This window comes from Strix aluco, chromosome 17 (genome assembly GCF_031877795.1).
Source record: "Strix aluco isolate bStrAlu1 chromosome 17, bStrAlu1.hap1, whole genome shotgun sequence".
Taxonomy (NCBI): Eukaryota; Metazoa; Chordata; class Aves; order Strigiformes; family Strigidae; genus Strix; species Strix aluco.
The window spans coordinates 10,882,507-10,902,384 of NC_133947.1; the positions used below are offsets into that span (position 1 = coordinate 10,882,507).

At 46.7% G+C, this 19,878-nt stretch overlaps 2 protein-coding genes across 4 annotated transcripts in view; both read left to right on the forward strand.

Moving 5' to 3' along the window:
• The window catches only part of SLC13A3 (solute carrier family 13 member 3), a 35,107-nt gene extending 30,915 nt beyond the window's left edge, over positions 1-4,192 (forward strand). For all 3 annotated transcript variants that reach the window (XM_074843138.1, XM_074843137.1, XM_074843136.1), the window contains 4 exons: positions 827-939; positions 1,298-1,459; positions 1,812-1,949; positions 2,564-4,192. In XM_074843138.1, coding sequence (XP_074699239.1) covers positions 827-939; positions 1,298-1,459; positions 1,812-1,949; positions 2,564-2,749 — 599 coding nt within the window. In that variant the 3' untranslated portion in view covers positions 2,750-4,192. The remainder of the gene's footprint in view (positions 1-826; positions 940-1,297; positions 1,460-1,811; positions 1,950-2,563) is intronic.
• Positions 4,193-9,281: 5,089 nt separating this feature from the next.
• OCSTAMP (osteoclast stimulatory transmembrane protein) lies at positions 9,282-12,696 on the forward strand. The gene is made up of 3 exons (XM_074843405.1): positions 9,282-9,391; positions 10,305-11,349; positions 12,361-12,696. Exons 1-3 carry the CDS (start codon positions 9,348-9,350, stop codon positions 12,694-12,696), a joined length of 1,425 nt encoding a protein of 474 aa, XP_074699506.1. The 5' UTR covers positions 9,282-9,347.
• Positions 12,697-19,878: the final 7,182 nt, after the last annotated feature.

Consider the following 19,878-nt stretch of genomic DNA (forward strand, 5'->3'; position numbering starts at 1 on the left):
TCTGACAGGACAGAGCTGGGTGAATTGGCCATGCTCAGAAATAGGGGCCCTTCCTCAGTTCCTAGAATGATTAGAATTTAAACTCCTAAAGCCCAAAATCTCCAGCAGGTTTTGGTACCAGGAGTCTTTTGAGGTCTTGGGTCTGTCCTCTTGAGTAGCAATGAGAGAAAAATTTTAATTCATAAGCCACTTGGTCTTAGTGTGGAGATGCAGCTGATGAAGACCCTTCATGGATGGTGCAGCACTGCCTGGGGTCTATGGGAACAAAATACGGGCTTCTCTGAGTCATACACATTTGTTGTGTTGTCCATATGCAGGAAGATGTTTAATCAAACCTCCTCTAGATAAAGTATGTGTGCCCTTGTTCAACAGAAAATCACAGTCCCATTAGTGCATCCTTCCATATGACAGAGCTCACTTCATCATGTATTAAGAGATGGCCTTTAGGGGAGATGAGCTCTTTGCTATAAAACTCACCAGCTGTTGAATGGCAAGTGGAAAATTAATAACATCTTCATAATTCAAATGGTAGAAAATGTCTTCCTTCCATGGACTCCCATCTGTTGAAGACAATGTTTATGTCTGTTACAGAGAGAAAATTAACCTGATATTAAATGTTCCCTCAAGAAAGCCTCAAAGAAAACTTTAAGTGCTAGAATTTCTAAAATTATCTTTTAATTGTTCAGCTTAAGACACTCCATATGTATCAGCATATGTATCAGCAACTCATGGTTAGTGAGCTTCAGCTCATGATATTCTGTCAGATGATGACTGATGTGCTCCTCTTTGGGTGTGTGTTTGACATGGGGGTTTTCTCTTCGTTTAGCACCAAACACTGAGACGCAGCCCTTGCTGACTTGGAGGAAGGCCCAAGAGACAGTGCCCTGGAACATCATCTTGCTGCTTGGAGGAGGCTTTGCCATGGCGAAGGGCTGTGAGGTGAGGCTCACCGCAGATGCAACGTTGCAGTCATCCTGCCCAACAGAGTTGGATTTTATTAGGGTGTCACTTGGGGTTCTCATTTGGCTCTGGGCAATTTGCATCTTTGGAGTCACAACACTTGAAGGACATGTTTCTCAACTCCAAGTGACAACGCACAGCAGATAACTAAGGAGGTTAAGAGATCTTGCAACTCCTTTCAAACTGCTTGCTGTTAAATACCCTGAGGACACTGCACGTAGGTACTTGTGTGGGTTGGTGAAGGTCGTATGTAATGTGTAGTTCTAGGAGAGGATCTGTTCACCTGCAGAGGAACAGGAACACTGCTCTCCAGCTTGTTTGCTCTCCCCGTCTACAGGAGTCTGGTTTGTCTGTCTGGATAGGAGGCCGTCTGCATCCCTTGGAGGGCGTACCACCGCCTGTGGCTGTCATCCTCATCACGATTGTCATTGCCTTATTCACAGAGTTTGCCAGCAACACAGCCACTATTATCATCTTTCTGCCTGTCTTGGCAGAGCTGGTAAGGTAGTCCCATGGCAAGACCAGCTGCTCCTCTGCTCCCCTCCTCGCCCTGCCCCTTGGATGAGCAGGTCTGTGTTGTGTCTGTGTTGGGACAGGCACTGTGTGGTTCTCCTGCTCCTGGGCTTCAGGCACTTTGGAATCCTTGGGAGCAACAAAGCAAATGCCTGTAGTGTAACATGGGCACTGAAGGATAATAATCCTTCAGACGTTGTTGGTGAGATACGTGATTGTTTATCACAGAGTGTGGGATAGGGTTCTGCATGGTGCACTAGCTGTTTGCATTCTTTGATATATCTGCTTATGACTCCTAATCCCCAAGGTGCAATTTCTCTTCCTTTCTGTTTTTCAAGGCCATTCGTCTGAAAGTAAATCCCCTCTATTTAATGATACCAGGAACTATAGGATGCTCCTACGCATTCATGCTGCCAGTCTCAACACCTCCTAACTCAATTGCATTTTCTTCTGGACACTTGATGGTCAAGGATATGGTGAGTTCTTTTAGATATGGAAAATGCTGAAAATAATCAGCCTGAGTGGAGTATTTAAAAAAGGAATTTTTTGTGTTGTTATTAGTTCAGTATGTAGCAAAGTGAAAAGACAGAAGTCTGATACTGTTCTCAACAGTGTTTGAAGGCACAGGGATATGGAAGGAGCCTGTATGAAGTCTGTCCCTCTGAAATTTGGAGCCACCAAACTGGCTCCAAATGGTGACAAAGATGGTCTTGAATGTGTTCAGCATCTCCCAGACACTGCTCCTGTTTCTGCTAATGTCAGCAGCTCAACTTTCATAGGTTTCTGGATGCAGGAAAAGTTCCCCAGCTCAGTGAAATAAAGCTTATGAGTAAAATTAGGCTCAGTCCCAGTTCCTGCTCACATTCCTGAAGCAGGAACAGAAGCTAAACAGATGTTAATATTTTTGATGGATCAAAGCTTGGTAAGCATCTGCAGAATGGCCTTTGTGGCTTAAGAAAGCCTGCTTAAGATGTTGCTAATATTAACGGCAATTAAGCCTTCCATTTTTATAATGTTTATATTCCAATAGCTTCACATGCTGTGGATGTCCAGTCTAAACTCAACAGTTGTCTTTGTATTTCTTTTGTAGGCAAGAACTGGGTTGCTCATGAATCTTATGGGAGTTCTGCTTCTTAGCTTGGCTATGAACACATGGGCCAAGAGCATCTTTCAGCTGGGGACCTTCCCTGCATGGGCCAACATCCATGCAGAAAATGCCACCTCGCTCTCGACAGCTGTAGAAAATGTCACTTTAAGTGCACTAAATAAAATATGAACAAAGCCACCCCTGGGGAAGGACTCACTCACTTAGGACTTGGGCACTGGAATTGTCAGAGTACGCACAGGAGGAAAGCCACATGGCTGCTCACACTGTGTGGGACCCTCTAGTTTAATTTTATTTTTAGAAATACTGGTCAGTGTCACAACATCCATTTGTTATTTTCTCTGGAGATCTTTCCCCACCTTCCACAGGTACAAATCAGACTCTCCCAGAGTCCATCTGTCGTAGGTGGTTGTTAACTGGGCAACCCTGTAAGTGTCGAGCACCTTTGGGTAAATGCCTCTCCCCCCGTGAAAGCTAGTGAGCTTTGCTGCTCTAGCTTCTGATACCCTGCCTTGTTTTGGAGAGTAGCCCTGGGAACAGGGTGGAGGCAACTGGATTATTTAAATCCAACCCGATGTGAGTGAGTGTATCAGAATCTGGCCAGAGGGAAGGTGGTGTGACTGGGTGCTTCTAGCAGGATGTGAAGGATGGGGTCTCATTACCATCTTGTGAGTAATTCTCCCGTGGAGGATGAAGACTATTTCTTCAGGTTTGTGTGTGAAGGGATGATTCAGGACATGTATTGCTAGGACTTGGTGCATTACTCCAAGCTTTGGAAACAGGAAAGCAACAGTTTGTTTCCAAACATGTTCCGTGTTTTGAAAACCTGGGACAGTAATTGCTGCCTGGTTCTTTGCACTGAGTACACAGGTGGGGGTTTGGGACCAAATTAATTTCTGACGTAACTTTGGACATCAGTGGTGTTTCACTGTTGGTTAATGTGGCCAGCCTTAGGTTTGTGAGGTTGACTCACTCATGAGTGACCCACTGAGTCACAGGTCAGTGGACAAGTTGCATTGTAATATTATAGACATTTCTGAAAAATAGGCTTTGATTCTTAACATCTTTTAAAATCAGATTGCTTGAGTACTTTCAATGAAAGCATTGCAAATTGACTGTGATTTTAATCACCATTTTATCTGATTTTTTTTATTTTCTGTAAGAATCTAAAATATTTAATTTAAAAGATCAGTCATTGAAATAGATGGATTGAAAGGTGAAGGATATGATTCTTGGTTTAGAGAAGGTGAGTGACTGGATCCCTGTGCTGGGACAGATTTCTCTGATGATGGAAACTGGTGGAGCTAGCAAGGCAGACTGGCTAGTTAGGGGTCCCACGCATTCCCCCCTGCTCCTGTGCTGCTGATAAACCCTGGGGCTGGGTGGGAGAGCTGACAGGGCGATGCTCACCAGCCACAGCGACTGCTGCGGGACATTATCCCAGGGTTGCATGGTAGGTGGGGACTTGTGGGGGTTGAACCGAAACTGCTAAAACCAGTTGAATGTGGAACTCTGATCAAGTTCAAAAAAATCCTTAATGTTCAACAAAATTCTTCAGTTCATCAAAATCCTTAATGATTGTGGAAAATGTACAATAAAGCACATTTGTTAGCATGTCACATCGTCCTGTTTGCTCTGTAGATTGGGAGGAGAAAAGCAAAGCCTGAGCCTCCCCCTCCCATAGCTTCACCTGCTGATTTGGGCAGTGGTTCCCCAGGAGGGCAGTGAGGTGTGAGCAAAACGGAGCCCTGTTAAACAGAGGAGCAATGAGACTGGGAAGGCTTCTGGCCCAGTGTCTCAGGGCTCCTGTGCTAAAGAAGTGCAGCCCCAGCAGCTGCTTTGCTGGGGATACCCCGTATCCCTGTCCCACTTCCCTGGGGCAGCTTCGCACTGGCTGCACCCTGGGTTTGGGCACCGTTGTTCTGCATGGATGCTCCTCGTCATGCTTGAGCGAAGATGGACTGAACAGGGAAGGGAAAATCGCTCCCTGCAGTTCCCTTTCCCAGACGGCTGTCCCCTGCACAGCCTGGCGTGGCTGTCCCAGGGCCAGGGAACGGGCTGTACCCTGCGTGGCCGGGCACCGCAGGAAGGAGCCCTGTGTCCCACTGCCCTGCCACGGCTGGAGCTGCTGCTGGAGGGGATCAGAGCGGTCACTGGAACAGAGCTGCCTCTGTCCCTGCAGCCTGGCGTATAGGCAGCGAGGGCCTTTGGATCATCTAATTTTGAGGCTCAAAGGGTAACATCCCGTCCAGCTCTGCTGCATATGTCGGGGTCACAGGGTTTACTTATGGTCTCGGCTCTGGCATGGTGTGTCCTAGTTGAATCCAGGAGGATGGTTTTACTTGGGCATGAAAGCAGAACTGAGACCACAAAATTTGTGTAGAAGTCTCCAAAAATCAATCCCAGTGTCCTGGAACGTCTGTGGCACTGTCTCTCCAGAGATCAGAAGGTATTTCACAAATGCAGCCAGGGAAGGTTTATTATCTCTGTGCTGGCATGGGAAACTGAGGCAGAGGGGGGACCAGTGACTTACCCAAGGTCACACAATGGGGTCTTGGCAGACCTGGGAAAAGTGTGAGGAGCACCTGGATCCTAAACCTCTTCTTTAGTCAAAGACCTGGCTTCTGCCAGCTCTATCAGCAGCCTCTGCATTTCCCAGGGCTCCCCTATAGGATCTGGTTTAAGGCTTGTGCACGACAGCATTACCTAGTTCTGCTTTTTCATATCCAGGCATCTGTGAGAGCAGGACTGGTCTGGCATGCTTGATTTTTAATTTTTTTTTTTTAAACAAAGATTTTAAGATTTAGTATTTCTGGGGTTCAAGGGTGAACTGGCCTGCATGACTAATTTCTGATTCCATTTGCTGCTCCTAGTACTAAAATTTGCCAAAAGCAGCTTTTAATGGTAAGTCAACCCCATTATTCTTGAAGGGTCTGTGATGTGAGTAGAGATATGAAAATTCCCAGGAAAGGGCATTCCAAGTGTTATACTAACCTTCTATAACTTCAACTCTGTTATTTTAAAGGAATTTTGCCCATCTATGTGCTGTTTCTCCAGGAATGTAGAAATCCAACAACCATCACAAAAGCCATTCACATTAGCAGCCTGCTTGTGAATTTTAATTAACAGGAAATGCCACTCACGCATTGAAATACAACATCCAGAATATCTCTGCTTTACTGCTTTGATGTTCCCCATCCAATCCTGGACCAACATGCACATGTTCTCCTGAGACACTTGGAGGAAAATAATTCTGGTTTATTTACAGTAGGAAAGCATTTTGTAGTATCTTTTATCCCAGAAGCGTTCAAGTTGCTTTACAAACTGTTCACACAGAAGAGCTGCTCTAGGGGTCTTTACAGCGGGGAGGGATTCTGGGGCTCAGCTGATTTGCACCCAGCAGCAATGCTGGAAGTTCAGGAAAGGGAAAGATTCCTGAAGCAAATGAAAGCCGGGCATGATAGGGGAAATTCAGCTATTGTAAGTTAGATAGCCTTGGTTCCCTTATCACATTTATCCCTCATCAGTCACTGAAAGGATCATGCTGGGATTTTTCTATATTTCTATAGTAGAAACATAAGAAGACATGACCTGGCTCTGTATCACCATAAATTGTTCATTTGCATGTGATTTTAACAAGTAAAGAATCACCACTAATGGGCTAATCTTTCCCATAACTCCAATTTCTTGAATTGGCAGAATAGCGTGATCAACAGGTGCTGATGATATTGCCATGGAGAAATATCTTCAGCCTTAAATCATCCTATTTTTAGCCCTCCATTTATCTTCTTTTCCCAGTCGTTTTCTTAAGCTGTATCGTTCATGTACCCCATGCTCCACCTGTGATACAGCTGCTCCTTTACGGTGCACCCCCTCCCATCATCGTCACCAGCGCGGGGTTACCCTGTCACTACAGGTTGAACTTGCAGGTGTCTTGGCAAGAGACTCTTGTTCAGACTGCCCCGAGACCCACCCTGTGAGCACTGCAGTCGGCAAAGCAGAAATGGATTTAAAATCCCTGTCCTGGTTGGTACAGGGTCAGTCACCATCCCTAATCAGAGCAAAGCCAGGCTATGCTTCCTGGCTATGATACAAATGAAACCCCCTCTTGTCTTCTTATAGTTACATCAAGCTACTTGCAGGCCTGTGGATCTCTTTGTATCCTATTGTAGTACTAAAAAGTCTAAATCAGGGATGTTAGAAAAATCTAGAGCTTGAGCTCTACAGAGACTGGAGCTTGTCAAGAAAGCAAAGCCCCTTTATACCACCTGGGAGCTGGGCCACAAGATCCCCAGCGACACAGGGTGGGAAGAGGCACCTCGGAGCATCCCGGGGCAACACAGCGTACACATCCCTGACACCAGCTCGTCAGCCTCCCGTTTCTCCTTCACTTCCTCAGTTTTCCCTAAAACTCTCCCACCCACAGACTTTAGTTTCTGAGCTGGAATGAAGACAGACCTTGAGGTACTTTAGCAGAATGTGACCACAAGATGTCACAGCTGCTTTGCGGAGCTGCGTGGTCCTACCCATATCCTGCTCCCCAGCCTTCGCCCACAGTTCTTCCTGTATCTGTATAAACACACACACTTTTAACTGGGTTTTTTTGTTGTGGGTTTTTTTTTTTTTTCCCAGAACAAGCTTGTTCATTGTGTCCTAGGGAAAGTTAGACATTGGTGGTTCAAGCTCATTCAGAGTTTATCAGTTCAGGGTATAAAATAGAAAGTGTCCTAGATTTAGGATAGTCCAGCCTGCAGAGATCTACTTTTTTTTTGTTGGAGTTGAGTCAAAGTCTTCGTTTGACTTTGCATACAAACACTTCTGGGTGCTGCCTGGAGTTACTGGTCAAGCACAGCTCCCCCACAGACTTCAGCTCCCCTTTTCCAGATGATTCTGCAGGCTCAGAAAACACTCATCACTATGTTATGAACTTGAGGTTTTTTTGTTCTTTATTGCTAACATTTTTTTGCAGCCCAGAAAACTACCTGCTGAGCCTGGATGGGGTCCCGGGGTCTGATGAAATCCATTAGCTCAGAAATACAGTGAGAAAGAAGTTTAATCTTAGAATAGCATCTAAGGAGAACCTGATGAGTTTTGCAGAATACAGCTATGGGCCTTTTAGGGTGGTCCTTTATAGTCTGCGAACTGAATTCAGGACCTAATTCATGGCCTGTCCAAGCAATTGCTATGGATGCTCCAAACAAATGGCACTTTCTTTCAGGCCCGCCTGGCTGGTGCCTCTTCCCGGCTGGAGCCAGTCAGAGTTCCTCACTCGGTGTCTGTGCTCCAGGGCACCAGGAGAAAACCTTTGCTCTAACAGCCATGCGGGAAAAAGAAAAACTCTAGCAATACAGCAGAGCTGTTGAGTGGAGCAGCAAGAGCAGAAAGGACTTTGTCTAGTACCTGCAAGAAGGGCTGAGGAAGCAGACAGAGGTTTGCCCTGCCCGTCTGTGCTCATGACTGCTTGTCCTCCAATGACTGCCGCTGCCGTGGGGTCTGGCCACGTCCCCAGGGGAAGGTGCTGCTCTCCCACCGCTCCCCGGAGAGCAGAGCCCCCGCGTGCTCTGTCCCCGGGGGTGGCCGGGACAGGGCTGACCTCCAGCCCTTTGCCCTCTCCCGCCCAGGGGAGCATGAGAACATCCCGGGGACCTGGCAGTTCCCACCCGACAGTTCCCACCCGGAGTGGGCTCAGTGGTGGCTGGGTGAGCTGTGTCACCTTTGCCCACAAGCAGCGTCTTTGTGTGAAAGAGTCTGGCAAAGGGGCAGGTTTGGTGGGAGCCAGGGAAGGCTCCCGTAACCCACAAGCTCAGTGCCAGGGGTAGGCAGTGGTGATACGGGTTTCTTGTGCAAGCTGATCCAAGGAGGGGGAATCATCTTCTTTGGAAACATAACTGAGGAGCAAACACCACAGGCTGGTCCTTGTCTCGTGGCAAGTGGGTTTGGTGGCTGGATCTCTGTGCCCTGCACATCCCAGGGGTCATCCCATGGGGACCACACATCCTGGCTTGCGCATCTGGGAGCTTCTCAGCACTTTGGGAATCCTGCCTGTGGCAGGGCTTTCTTTGCAGTGGATTTACTGGCTATAAGGAATTGGAAAAGGTTCAACTTTGAAGCTTCATGTTCCTCTTCTAGGACTATGAGATGACCCTTAAGCAGTTTTTGTACCCTGCACATGAGCTCATGGTTTCAGCAGGGAGCAGCAGCCTGCGAGTAAAGGTAAACAATTATCAGCACGTTGTTTGCTGGATCCTACCATATCCTTTGTGCCATGACTGATGTCTAAAAGAGGAAAAGCTTCCCTTCTCTCTGAGAGAAATCCCAACCTTGCCGCTCACTGGTGGGCAGTGGGAGGGGAAGTCAGCTGGGGTGAGACAGCTGATTTCCCCACAAAGGATGGTGACACCCTGTGTTCCACGTGATGCTTGTTCCATCTTTGTCAGTCCATATGTCATTGACTCACTTTTTTCAGCTATGTGTCATGAAGATAAGCCTTCTCTGCAACAACAATAGGATGAGAAGTGTAAAGCCCAAGCAGTGCTGTGCATCCCGGCTCCGTCCTGTAGTGGGTTTATTCCCTGGGCTTCATACACCAGGTTTGCCCACTCACTTCAGGAATTGCCAGCATTGCTGATCTGAACTGCCTGGTTTGTTTTGTTAGTTTTGGGGTTTTTTTGAGTCCTGGCTTTCTGGTGCCAGCTGCCTTGGTTTCCTATCCTGCATCTCCCAGCAGCTGCATCCAGGATCCTCTCTGAGAGCAATAAGGCACTGGAGCATGGAAAATTTTCGAGCAAGACTGGGGCACCTCTCTGCTGCTGGGTATGTAGTGTCTCTTTAACCCCTCTCCCTCCCTCTGTCTTGATAGCTGTTGAATGGCCTTTTTCCACTAAAAAAACTCCTTTTCTAGTCAAAATTCTCCTTCAAACTGAGGGTGCTGTTGGGCAGGGACAGATGGGAATCGCCTGGCTGGGTTTAATCCTGGGGAGAGGCTCCTTCTCCCTACCAGGTTTTCTGATCTCTGTAGAGTCACTCCAGATGTAAGGCCTGAGAAATTATATTCCTTCCCAAGCATTTGTTTTCATTAGACATTTAAATAGCTTTATGGGACATTTCATCCTGTCTGCAGTAGCCAGATTCTTATCCTTGGAGATTTCCTCTGGCACTGGAGCTTCAGTGTGAAACTGTTTTCTCTGATCAGTTCTGCATTTGTCACCCTTAAACCTGGAGATTTTTGTTTGGTCTCCTCTTAAGAGGCAGGGAGATTGGAAACTCCTACTCAACTGCCTCTTATCCATTGAACACCTTGTAATTACAGAGCTGATCTAACAATTTCCACAGCAGTCAGGAGCCTTCTTTTTCTCCCTCCAGCATCCTCTAAATAACACTAAAGTCACTCTTAGCCACTGCCAATGAGTTCACCCCTCTGAATGACTTTATTATGATTTTTATAGAATAATACAATGCTTTCCTGTGCTTGCATTAGAGGAGAAACAGTTGCATTGTGCTTGGTATTTGATCTTTCAAGAAATACCTTGAACTTCCCTGTCCTGCGTGCTTCCAGGGAAGATCTCAGTCCCAGCTACTCAGGTTAGCAGAGAAGCAGAAAAGAGTGATACCAGAGGCACTCAGAGAAGGATATTATAAAGACCCATAAGTGATCATCTCAAGAAAGTCTAATTAGCATGTTTCTGTACTTTCTCTGCTGACACCCAGGTACTTGTTCTTTTTACAGTATGAGAGCCCGTGTCTACTGTGAAGACCTTCTGTTCCCAAAGGTGTGCAGGACCATGGCAGACCTATGGTCGGTTTACTCCAAGCCTGTCCCAGCAGACAGCAGAGAGCTGTGGACCTTGTTCCTGCAGTGTTCCTGCATCACAATGGTGATAGGAGGCCTCTTTTACAACTGGATGTTTGCCTCCCTGGAGTACTCCTGGCACGTCGCCATTGCAATGGCTGTCTCCTTCAGTCTGCTCCTTCTCCTGACTCTTTTCTTGGTGCATCCTGCCCGTTGTGTCTTCAGTATGATCATGCCTACATTAGGTACCAAACAAGGCCGGAAGCTTCTCTTGTCAACCTGCATCATGATAGTAGTGGCTAACATAATACCCAACATTATAAGCAACATTAAAACGATACTGCAGATTATTAAGTGCATCAGCAAGAATTCCTCTGAGAGTCTTTTGAACTCAACTGCTCTGCTAGAGACAGCTTCCTGGGAGTTTGGGGATGCAATCCAAGAAACTGCTCATTCCATTGATATTTATAGGCCTATGAATGGACATTTTCAGGTTTCATTGCTTAAGAACAGCTCCTTGATTTACCAACAAATGCACCTTGCTAGTGAGAAAATTGGGAGGGACTTTTTGATTGTTGAGGTATGGGTCAAAGACTCTGTGCGAGTAGGCAACAAGCTGTTTGCTGGCTTCTCCATGTTCTATCTCTGTTTTGAGTCCACTTGGTATTTGAAAAATTATCTCACCAACCTCCGCTTTGACAATTTTTACATCACCAAGAAGCTGGAGTGTTTAGCTGTGGACAGAAAAGCAGCTCATCTGCTGGTGGGCTCATCCAAAAACCTCATTCGACCAACAGGCTTGAAGTTGTCCCGGGAAGAAGTGATGCTGTGCCTTGTGCAAGCCATGCTCCTCACTGTGGCCTTGATGCTGATGCTGGTGGTTGTGACAATGGACCACTTTGCATTCAGTGTGGCAGACACCGCAGTGAGAAAGGCAGCTCAGTTCTCCATGGTGCCTGTCGCTCTCAGCATCAAATACAGTGTAAGTGCTGGGGTCTCCTGTCCTTCCTCATGCGGGCACCCCGCTGTATCAGATCATAGGAGAGCAGTGGGGATTGCAGTCTTTGTAGCCTTAGGTACACAACCCTTAGTTCCCTCCCCAGCAGCCAGCTGGACAAGAAACTGAACAAGTTTTGGGGGAGGAGGCAGAGGCACAACCTCAGTTGCTCCTTCTAGTGCATCAAATATACCCACTCCAAATTACAGCCCCTTGGGAGCGAGAAGGGGAGCAAATAGTGCCTCAGGCTGCAAAGATGCTGCTAGCACATGGCAGTCAGATGTCTCCGTATCTCCAGGTCCCTTCACTATGCAGGGTGGAGGAACTGGCATCCCTGCGGCACCGTCCCCCCACTGCAGAGTGGGTGCAAGCACAAAAGGAAAGGGGAAGTAGATGAATACACGTCTCAGCAGTTAGGATGTCTCCTCACCTTCATACACTGGCCAGTCCTTAAGGAGAATGCCCTGCTTTGTTGTCACCCTGTGCAATCCTTTTCACAAACCTCCTCAGTTTTTAACTATTTTAATATCCTTTATCTGACTAGTTCTGGTTTAGTTTTTTAGCTCTCCTCTTTTACCACGCAGCCTGTCTCCCTCCGCAGCCCCAGAGCTCCTTAGTGCAGATGCCTGCTTATGATGAATTTACAGTAAAATAGTCAGGGCTTAGAAAAAACCTCTAATATTCAAATATGCAGCCACTAATACTGCTGTCTGGATTATGTCTTTCATTGTAAATCTCACACAGTGAATACCTGTTATGATATCTGTAACAGCAGGTAAAGATCACAGATAGGACTGGGTCTCCCATGTCAAGTACTCAGCGTCTACACATCATGCTGTTATCCTTGCTCAGCCTGAAGTGTATATATACTCCAAGGTCCTTCTCTTAATGCAGCCAAACAAGCTGTAATGGTGATTATACACTCCAGACTGATGTTTTTGTAACCAGTTGATTTTGGTTTGTTCATACCCTATTTAAGTCTCTTTTTTTTTTCAGGCTAAAATAGAGGTCCTGCCCTTTCTTTTGAAACTTTTACGTTATGAAGAATTACCACTTCAGAACTTTGAAAGAACCTACCACCATTATCTGACCTTCAGCTCTGCCGACTGCAGGATCAGCCCTCCAACGCCTCCCAACCCCTCTGTGCTGCTTGTTGTGGGGCTGCTCTTCTGCATCCTCTACACCACCATATTCCTGGAAACCTATGCACACCGTCTGTGCAGAAAAATCGCAGGCTCGTTCTTCAAGAGCTGGGAGGAGAAGCGAGCACTTTACCTCTACAAGAAGCTCTCCAGGAAGCACAAGGAGGAGCAAAGCTGCCTGAGAAACTAGGGTACTTTTGGAAATACAGGGGATGCCTGAGACCCGTGGTAGTGGCTGGGCACAGGCTTCTGCAATGGGATCACACATTTAATTTTTCAGAGTCAGAGAAGTGTTTGGTGTCTGGGGAAAAATATTTCCCAAAAAAAGAAAAAGGTGAAATGTCACATTTTGCATTAATTTGAGAAAAATGGGCTAAATTTTTTTGTTGTTGTTGTTAATCTAGAAGGTCTGGAGTCAGCTGTTCCAGGAATGGTGATGACTTTGAGGATATCCCCATTAGGCATAGATAACTGGGAAATAACTGGGAGTTATAACTGGGAGTCAACGTGGGGGAAGAGCCCCACCACATCCATGCTGGAAGAAGTACATGCTTCCTTTCTTTCTCAAGTTATGCCTTCAGGCTGCAAGAAAGGAAACTCATTTGACTTGATAAATTTCATTTTCAGGGAGTTTTTCTTTCAGGATTCATGCACAGAAACCTAGGTAGACTGGATAAATATTAGCCTTTAGAAGATAGTTTTTTCACCTAAAAAAGTGTCATTTCAGCCCACTGAAATAAATTCAAGACCAATATGACCATGAGATGCACATCCTGGGCATGGATGGTGGTGGAAATCAACACATGAGGACTTTATAAAATCACTCCACAATGGGTCTTCAAAATAAAATATAAATAAAATAGCTGAAAGACCTCAGAAGAGGATGAGACCAGCCAGTAAAGGCCAGTTTGGATGTTGGTCTCTTTTCTCAAGTGACAAGTGATAGGATGAGAGGAAACAGCCTCAAGTTGTGCCAGGGGAGGTTTGTATTGGATATTAGGAAAAAATTCTTCACTGAAAGGGTTGTCAGGCATTGGAACAGGCTGCCCAGGGAAGTGGTGGAGTCACCATCGCTGGAGGTATTTAAAAGAGTGTAGATTTGACACTTAAGGACATGGTTTAGTGGTGGACTTGGCAGTGTTGGGTTAATGGTTGGACTTGGATGATCTTAAAGGTCTTTTCCGACCTAAATGATTCTATGATTCTAACTTAGGCCAACATCCTGGGGGACTTCAAAAGTGGTAGACAGAAGTTTGACAGTTGAGTCAGTGCTCTGCAGGGAACAGGGAAGTAGCAGCACTTGGAGGGTTGTACTTGCCTGAACCAAGAGCTGGTTTTACATGTTGGGTGGTTTCAAACTCAGAAACTATAGTATTGTATCTGAGATGCAAAAATCCATCACTGTGCAGCATCTGAAACATGTTACTTTTGAAAGAGAGGCAGACTGGACACCTCTGTAAGGTCAAGAGCCAGAGGAAGGGGAGATAAATCAGTGCCAGGTTAAAAACAAAGCAACTTCGCAGCTTCGTTTCTTCAAAGCATCTATTATTTCCCTCCCTTCTCCCATTAGAGTATTCATTAAGGTAATTATTTGACATAATGCACCTCAATGAGATTAAATTACAGAAGTGAAGTGGCTGCAGCCAGATGCACTGAATTCTCTCAGCTTCTGAGATGCTTGAAACAAAGTAGGTCTGGATTTTTTTTTTTTTTTTAAGCATCTATCTCACAAAACCCTGGTGCATTCATCTCCCCAGGTTTCTTAATTCCCTGCTGTTCTGATGATTAATCCAAGCACCTTTCTGCCTCTACAGAATCTAGGGGGCTTTGTCATGGAGTTTCTGTAGAAAATGCCTTGTGCTGTTCTGTTTGGGGAAAGCAAAAAGATTTTCACGTGCTCACTGAGTAGCCAAAATTATCTGGAGTCAGGTGTTAAAATAGCTGGGAGGAGAACAGAGGAGCCCCTTCAGCCAGGAAACCATCCCAGCAGCCTGTTGCCTTCCAACAACCACATCTTTAAAAGAAGATTTTCCTTCGGAAGAGACAAGAGATATGAATTAATCTTTAAGAAATAATTTTTTTATGGCCAGCAGCATTTGGGGAACCCTCCCTGAGCAATATTCAGTTCCTCTCCCTGCCTTCTGAGAGGAGTCTTCAGAGGAGATTGGGGCATGGGGAGAGAAGGCTGAAATGGTGAAGTGCTGGGAACAAGCATGGGGATAGGCTTTCATTTAGAGATGGGCTCTAGAGGTTCAGATGGGCATTTGGAGTGGATGAGACCACAGAGATGGACTAAGAGGACTAAGTACCACCCTGTGTGTCCTATTGGATCCTTTGGACAGGCACTGCCCAGCTCCCAGCCAGGGCAGCTGAGCAGCTGAGCTCCTGAAACACCCCTTTCCAGTCTCAAAAATCATATTTATTGGGAAAAACTGACCTCAGTCCAGAGCAGTTCTCCCTGTCTTCTCGAGAGTTTCCTTCAGCTCCCACTAAATTTTAACCACTAAAGACTCACCCAGGGAACTTTGCACTTCTAGACTGTAAAATCTGGCATCAGACAAGCCTTGATTAGTGTAATTACATCTGCTTGAAAGGATAATAATCAGTGCAAGGTACTGCCACTCTGCCTCTGCCCCCAGAGTCACAGCCTTCATAAACCCTTCATGAGGCAGAGATGTGCTCCCATTTCCATTTTGCAGAAGAGACTAAGGATGGGATTTTTATGACGTTCTTTGGAGTGTATCACACCAGTTTTAGTGGTTTCAGTGGCAGGGAACCATGGGCAGCAGAGCCCCTGTTGCCTGCCTGCATCTAGGGGTCAATTCTCCTGCCCATGTCTGGACATCTGCCCTAGGAGGCAATGGATCATGCCCCATGTGCCATCCATCTCCTCAGCCTCGTGACTCTCACACATGTTTTTTTAATAGACATGTAGAAATCAGCAAGGGAAGAATTTGGGTTTGGAAGGTGAACACGTTATGAAGTGCTGGTGAGGAGGTGAGGGTTGGGTGATAGCTGAAAAACTGGCTTTTATCATACTGATGCTGAGGTTTGTTACTTAGAAAGGAGGGTAATAAATGCTGTGAAGTGTTACACTGTGCTGTGAAGTGTCATCTCATTAGTGTCAGAAGGGTTTTTTAAATATAGGAAGGAAAAAGTCACTTTGATACCCATTATGATTATTTTAGAGGTGAAGTTGTATTGATGTTAAAACATGTGTGTGCTGAAGGCTGATGTACTTGAATATCACTGAGAAATCAATGCCCGTGAAAAGGTGTTAACACAAGAGTACTGGTGCTTGAGTTGATGTCTTCAAATATGGATTTGTATAGTATGTAGCTAAGTGATGAATCTATTTTGAGGAGAAAGGGGATGTTGAAAGCTTGCTCTTTGCCATTATGCCGCTTAACCCAGAGCCCAGATTTTCATGTGAGAAACTAAACCCAGGGAACTGTGGCAAATGTGACACTTGAGTGCGAGACTCAGGGAAGCAGAGCTCTGAGTAGTTTCCAGCCTGAGGGACCAGTGAAGAGAGTCATGGGGAGACCACAGGTATGGAGGTATGAAGAAGTGTGTGTTGCAGAGGTGAGAACTGGGGCAGCCTGCGTGGGGGAAGCAGAGGGGACCTGCCAGCATGGCTGGAAAGAGCTTAATCCCTTCAGTAACTTGCTTTTTCACCACCCTGGGCGTATCAACATGGCCCCAGAAACAGAGATGGGAAAGGAGGCCCTAAGGAGCAGAGGATGCTCTGACAGTCCCTGCTTTGTCAGGAACAGCTTGTGCAGCACATCAGTCACGTTGTCCCTGGTGCCAGATTGGGCTGTGATGCTTTCCCTGGGCAGGGGACTGGTGGGAGGCAGAGCTGCTGGAAATTGCTTTGCTCTCCTGCGAGGTGGTGTTCCTCAGCAAGATAAAGGCATTACAAAATAAAAAATGTTACCCATTATAGAGTCATATTATGTGCTCGAGAAGTAAGCTGCCTTGCCAGAGTTTGCTTAATGGTGCAACAGAGAAATACTGAGCATATTTAACCAGCAGGCAAAGTTAATTTATTCACATATTTTTATTAAGCAGGACTAATTTACAAGCCTTGGTATTTACTAAAGGATCTTCATCCCTCAGAGCCCCTCCATGCTCCCACCCTCACTTCTGCTCATCGCGGCTCTCATTGCCTTCATTTTCACCCAGCACCACCCTCCCATCTCGCAGGCAGGAAGAGGCATGGAGTGAGGCTTTGGTTCCACCTGCGAGCCCCCAGTGCTGTCCATGCCTAGAGCCCACGGGGCAGGTCCTGCATGTCCACCTCCTCCACGGGGGAAGTACCTGCTGGGCAATGCTGCTTCTACACTAGCACAGTGGCTTATTTACTGTCTCTAACTGTTTTCTGCAGGGAAGAATTTCATCACATCTAGCTTCTAGGTTTAGAATTTCGTCAAGTTGAAAGTTCAGGGTCAGATGTTTGTGTTTGATGAGGCAGAGGCAAGGCTGGGATGCTCTGGCGGGGCTGGGGAGCATTTGGTGATGGGAACCAAACTTCCTTGCTGTTGCTCATCAGTGCCAATGCCAGCTCACACCCTTTCTGATGCCAGCCTTGACCCTGTTGTCATGACTTGTCATTGTAACTCAAATTTGCTTCAGCCGTGGAAATGTCACCATTGATTTTGGGGGAGCCAGAGCAGCCCGCTGTATCTGCAGTTGCCCTTCCCTGCTGCTGTTACAGAGCTGGGTGTTGCCGTAACCCATCGAGGACGTGGGAACCAGAGGGGTTTCTGGAGGTCTGGGCAAGAGAGGGAACTTCCAACTGCAACTGTCATCTCTCCCTGGAGCTCCCATTGCAGTGGGGCTCACTGCTGGGCGAGAATTCCTTTATTTTTGCCTTGGCACAGGGGTGACCCTGTCCAGAGTCCTTTCCCCAGCCGGGTTAAGTGGAGGCCACTTTTCCTCAGGAGTTACCATCACACACTGCCTGTGGAGCTGTCTGTTTGTCTGAACTCAATGCCTCACATTTTGCAATAGAAAATTTCCAAATTATTTGTAACAGGCCTTCAGCATGCAAAAAGAGTGGAAATGAGTAAGAAGTAACACTGGTTACCCCAGAAGGCTGCTAAAAAGCAGGATGTTGATACAGAAGCCCTTCCTCCAGGCACCTTTCTTAGCCCCCTGATTTCCAGAACTCTGTGCACATCACTGATTTTTGAAGGTGATGGGAGATTTGACCACCAGCTCACTCTTCAGGCACTCAGAGAAGCCCCAGGATGTGTGATTTCAGCCAGCAACTCCAGTGGTTTGCAGGAGACATGAGATGTCATGGTATGTTGAGGAGATGCTGAGGAAATTGAGTTAGTCAGAGGTTTGCCTCCATCACTTCACAGCCCTTCCCAAGGACCAGGGCAGAAGCAGTTCTGAGTTTCTTTGCAGAGAAGCAACCAAGGAAATAAAATCACCAGAAGAGATGTTTTCAACATGCAAATATAAGGTGGAAAAAAGTACCCTGTTTCCACACATTTCTTATTTATACGCTGTTCCAGTTGAACTTTCTGTAATTCCTCATCCTACCTGGAAACAGCTGGTGAGATGCTTTCATATCTGAGAGGAAGAGAAGCCAATTCTCTTAATTTATTTCCCAAGAGGTTTAAAAAAAAAAAGCACAGTGGTATAACTAGTCAGGGGTGATCTACAGCTTGGATAGGAGGTTTTACTTTGAAGTAGGTTGAGAAAATGAAATGACCAAGTTCAAAGGCTGAAAGCTTCCTCTTGCATTAGCTGGAAATATGCCGTGGCTGTTCAGACAAGAAAGAGTTAACTCGGCAAATTACAGGAAGGAGCAGGTCGTAGCCAAGGGCTTGCCTGGGCTGAGCTGAGTCACATTTTCCCTTTACCAGGGAAGAGAAAAAATTGCACCATGTGCCTGATGCTTCATGCTTTGCACTACCAGGGCATCAGCAACACCAAGTTTACAACCCCAGTTAGGTGGGTGTGCAGGGTGGGGGAACTTGGGTCCCATCTAGCCCTATCCTAAAAGAAAAAGGTGCCTAAACCCAGCGTGGGTTTTGCTCTCTCAGAAGCAGCTGATGTTGCATGTGACATCCTGGGCTCTGCAGGAAGTGAGCACAGTGCTCCTGATGGGGCTGATAGGAGGAAGGAGCTTTCTCTGGGATTAAAACAAATTAATCTCAGAGCAGGGAGAGCTTTTTTCTCTGGCTGGACACTGCAACGAGCAGTGCCCGCAGGAAGAACTGAAAAATGATCAGACCCCACAATCAACTCTTTGAAATGTTTGAAATCACTAACTAGGTGGAGGAGGCTGCTTAGCAGCAAGAGCTGCTGTAATTTCACCCGCTGTGCTTTGGCACTAGCCATATGGAGGAATTAGTGGGTAAGGCATGATCCATGTAGCACTCAAGGTGTGAAGGCGGGCAGATTAGAGACGTGTTCGGGGGCAGCACCTGCAACAGCAGGATCAGAGAGGTGAGCTTCAGCCAGATATTTTTCTGCAGTTTCATGCCCTAGAGAGTTAGGCAGGGGAACAGTGATGGAGTTCAGTGATGGAGAACCCTATGGACACCAGTTCAAGTGGGTTCCTTGGGAACTTGAGTCCCTAAGGACTCAGAGCATTTTGCCACCCCCATGGTGGATGTACTGTCACTGCCCGGGCATTTCTGCTGGGAAAGGTGAAAGGCACACTGCTTGGTGTGACCCCCAGCTCATGGCGTGACCCCCCTGGACCTGGATGCCAAATGAGGGTGGCCTTGTGTCTCTTGATGCATGTTGTGGCTCTGTGCCCGGGTGGAAGGGGAGCGGGAGCAGAGCTAAGGGCTACTGTGCCTCCCCTGGGGCTGTGCTCATCAGGCGTGCAGTGCAGTGCTGTACAAGTGCTGTTGTTACAGCAGTACGGGGTTGACATTTAGATGTCACAGAATATGAAATAACCTGTAATTACAGCCTAATTATTCTGCCTGGGTTTTCTTCTTTCATAATATTGCATGCAGTGCTTTTGTCTCCTCTCAGCATTATCACTGCTATTATCTCCCCAGGATGCTGCTGCAGCACTTCATCCACCCTGATTACTGGATTTGGGACCTGCCTATTTCTGTCCCTACCCCAGGTGTATCCCACCCCACATGTTGTCCTCGGAATGAGCACTGGGGTGGGTGATTCAGGTCAGATGTGATGCAGCTGGTGCCCAAAAGGCACATTGGAAGATAAGTAATTTTTCACACCTGGCACAGCTTCAAGCCTTGCTGGTTCTGGCAAGGGCTCAGCTTTAGTTACCCAAACAACAGTTTTCTCTTACAGCCATCAGTTTCCTCACTGAGTGGGAGACTGGGGAAAGACCAGGACTCTCGAGGCTTCCTCTTCATTGTGCTGTCCT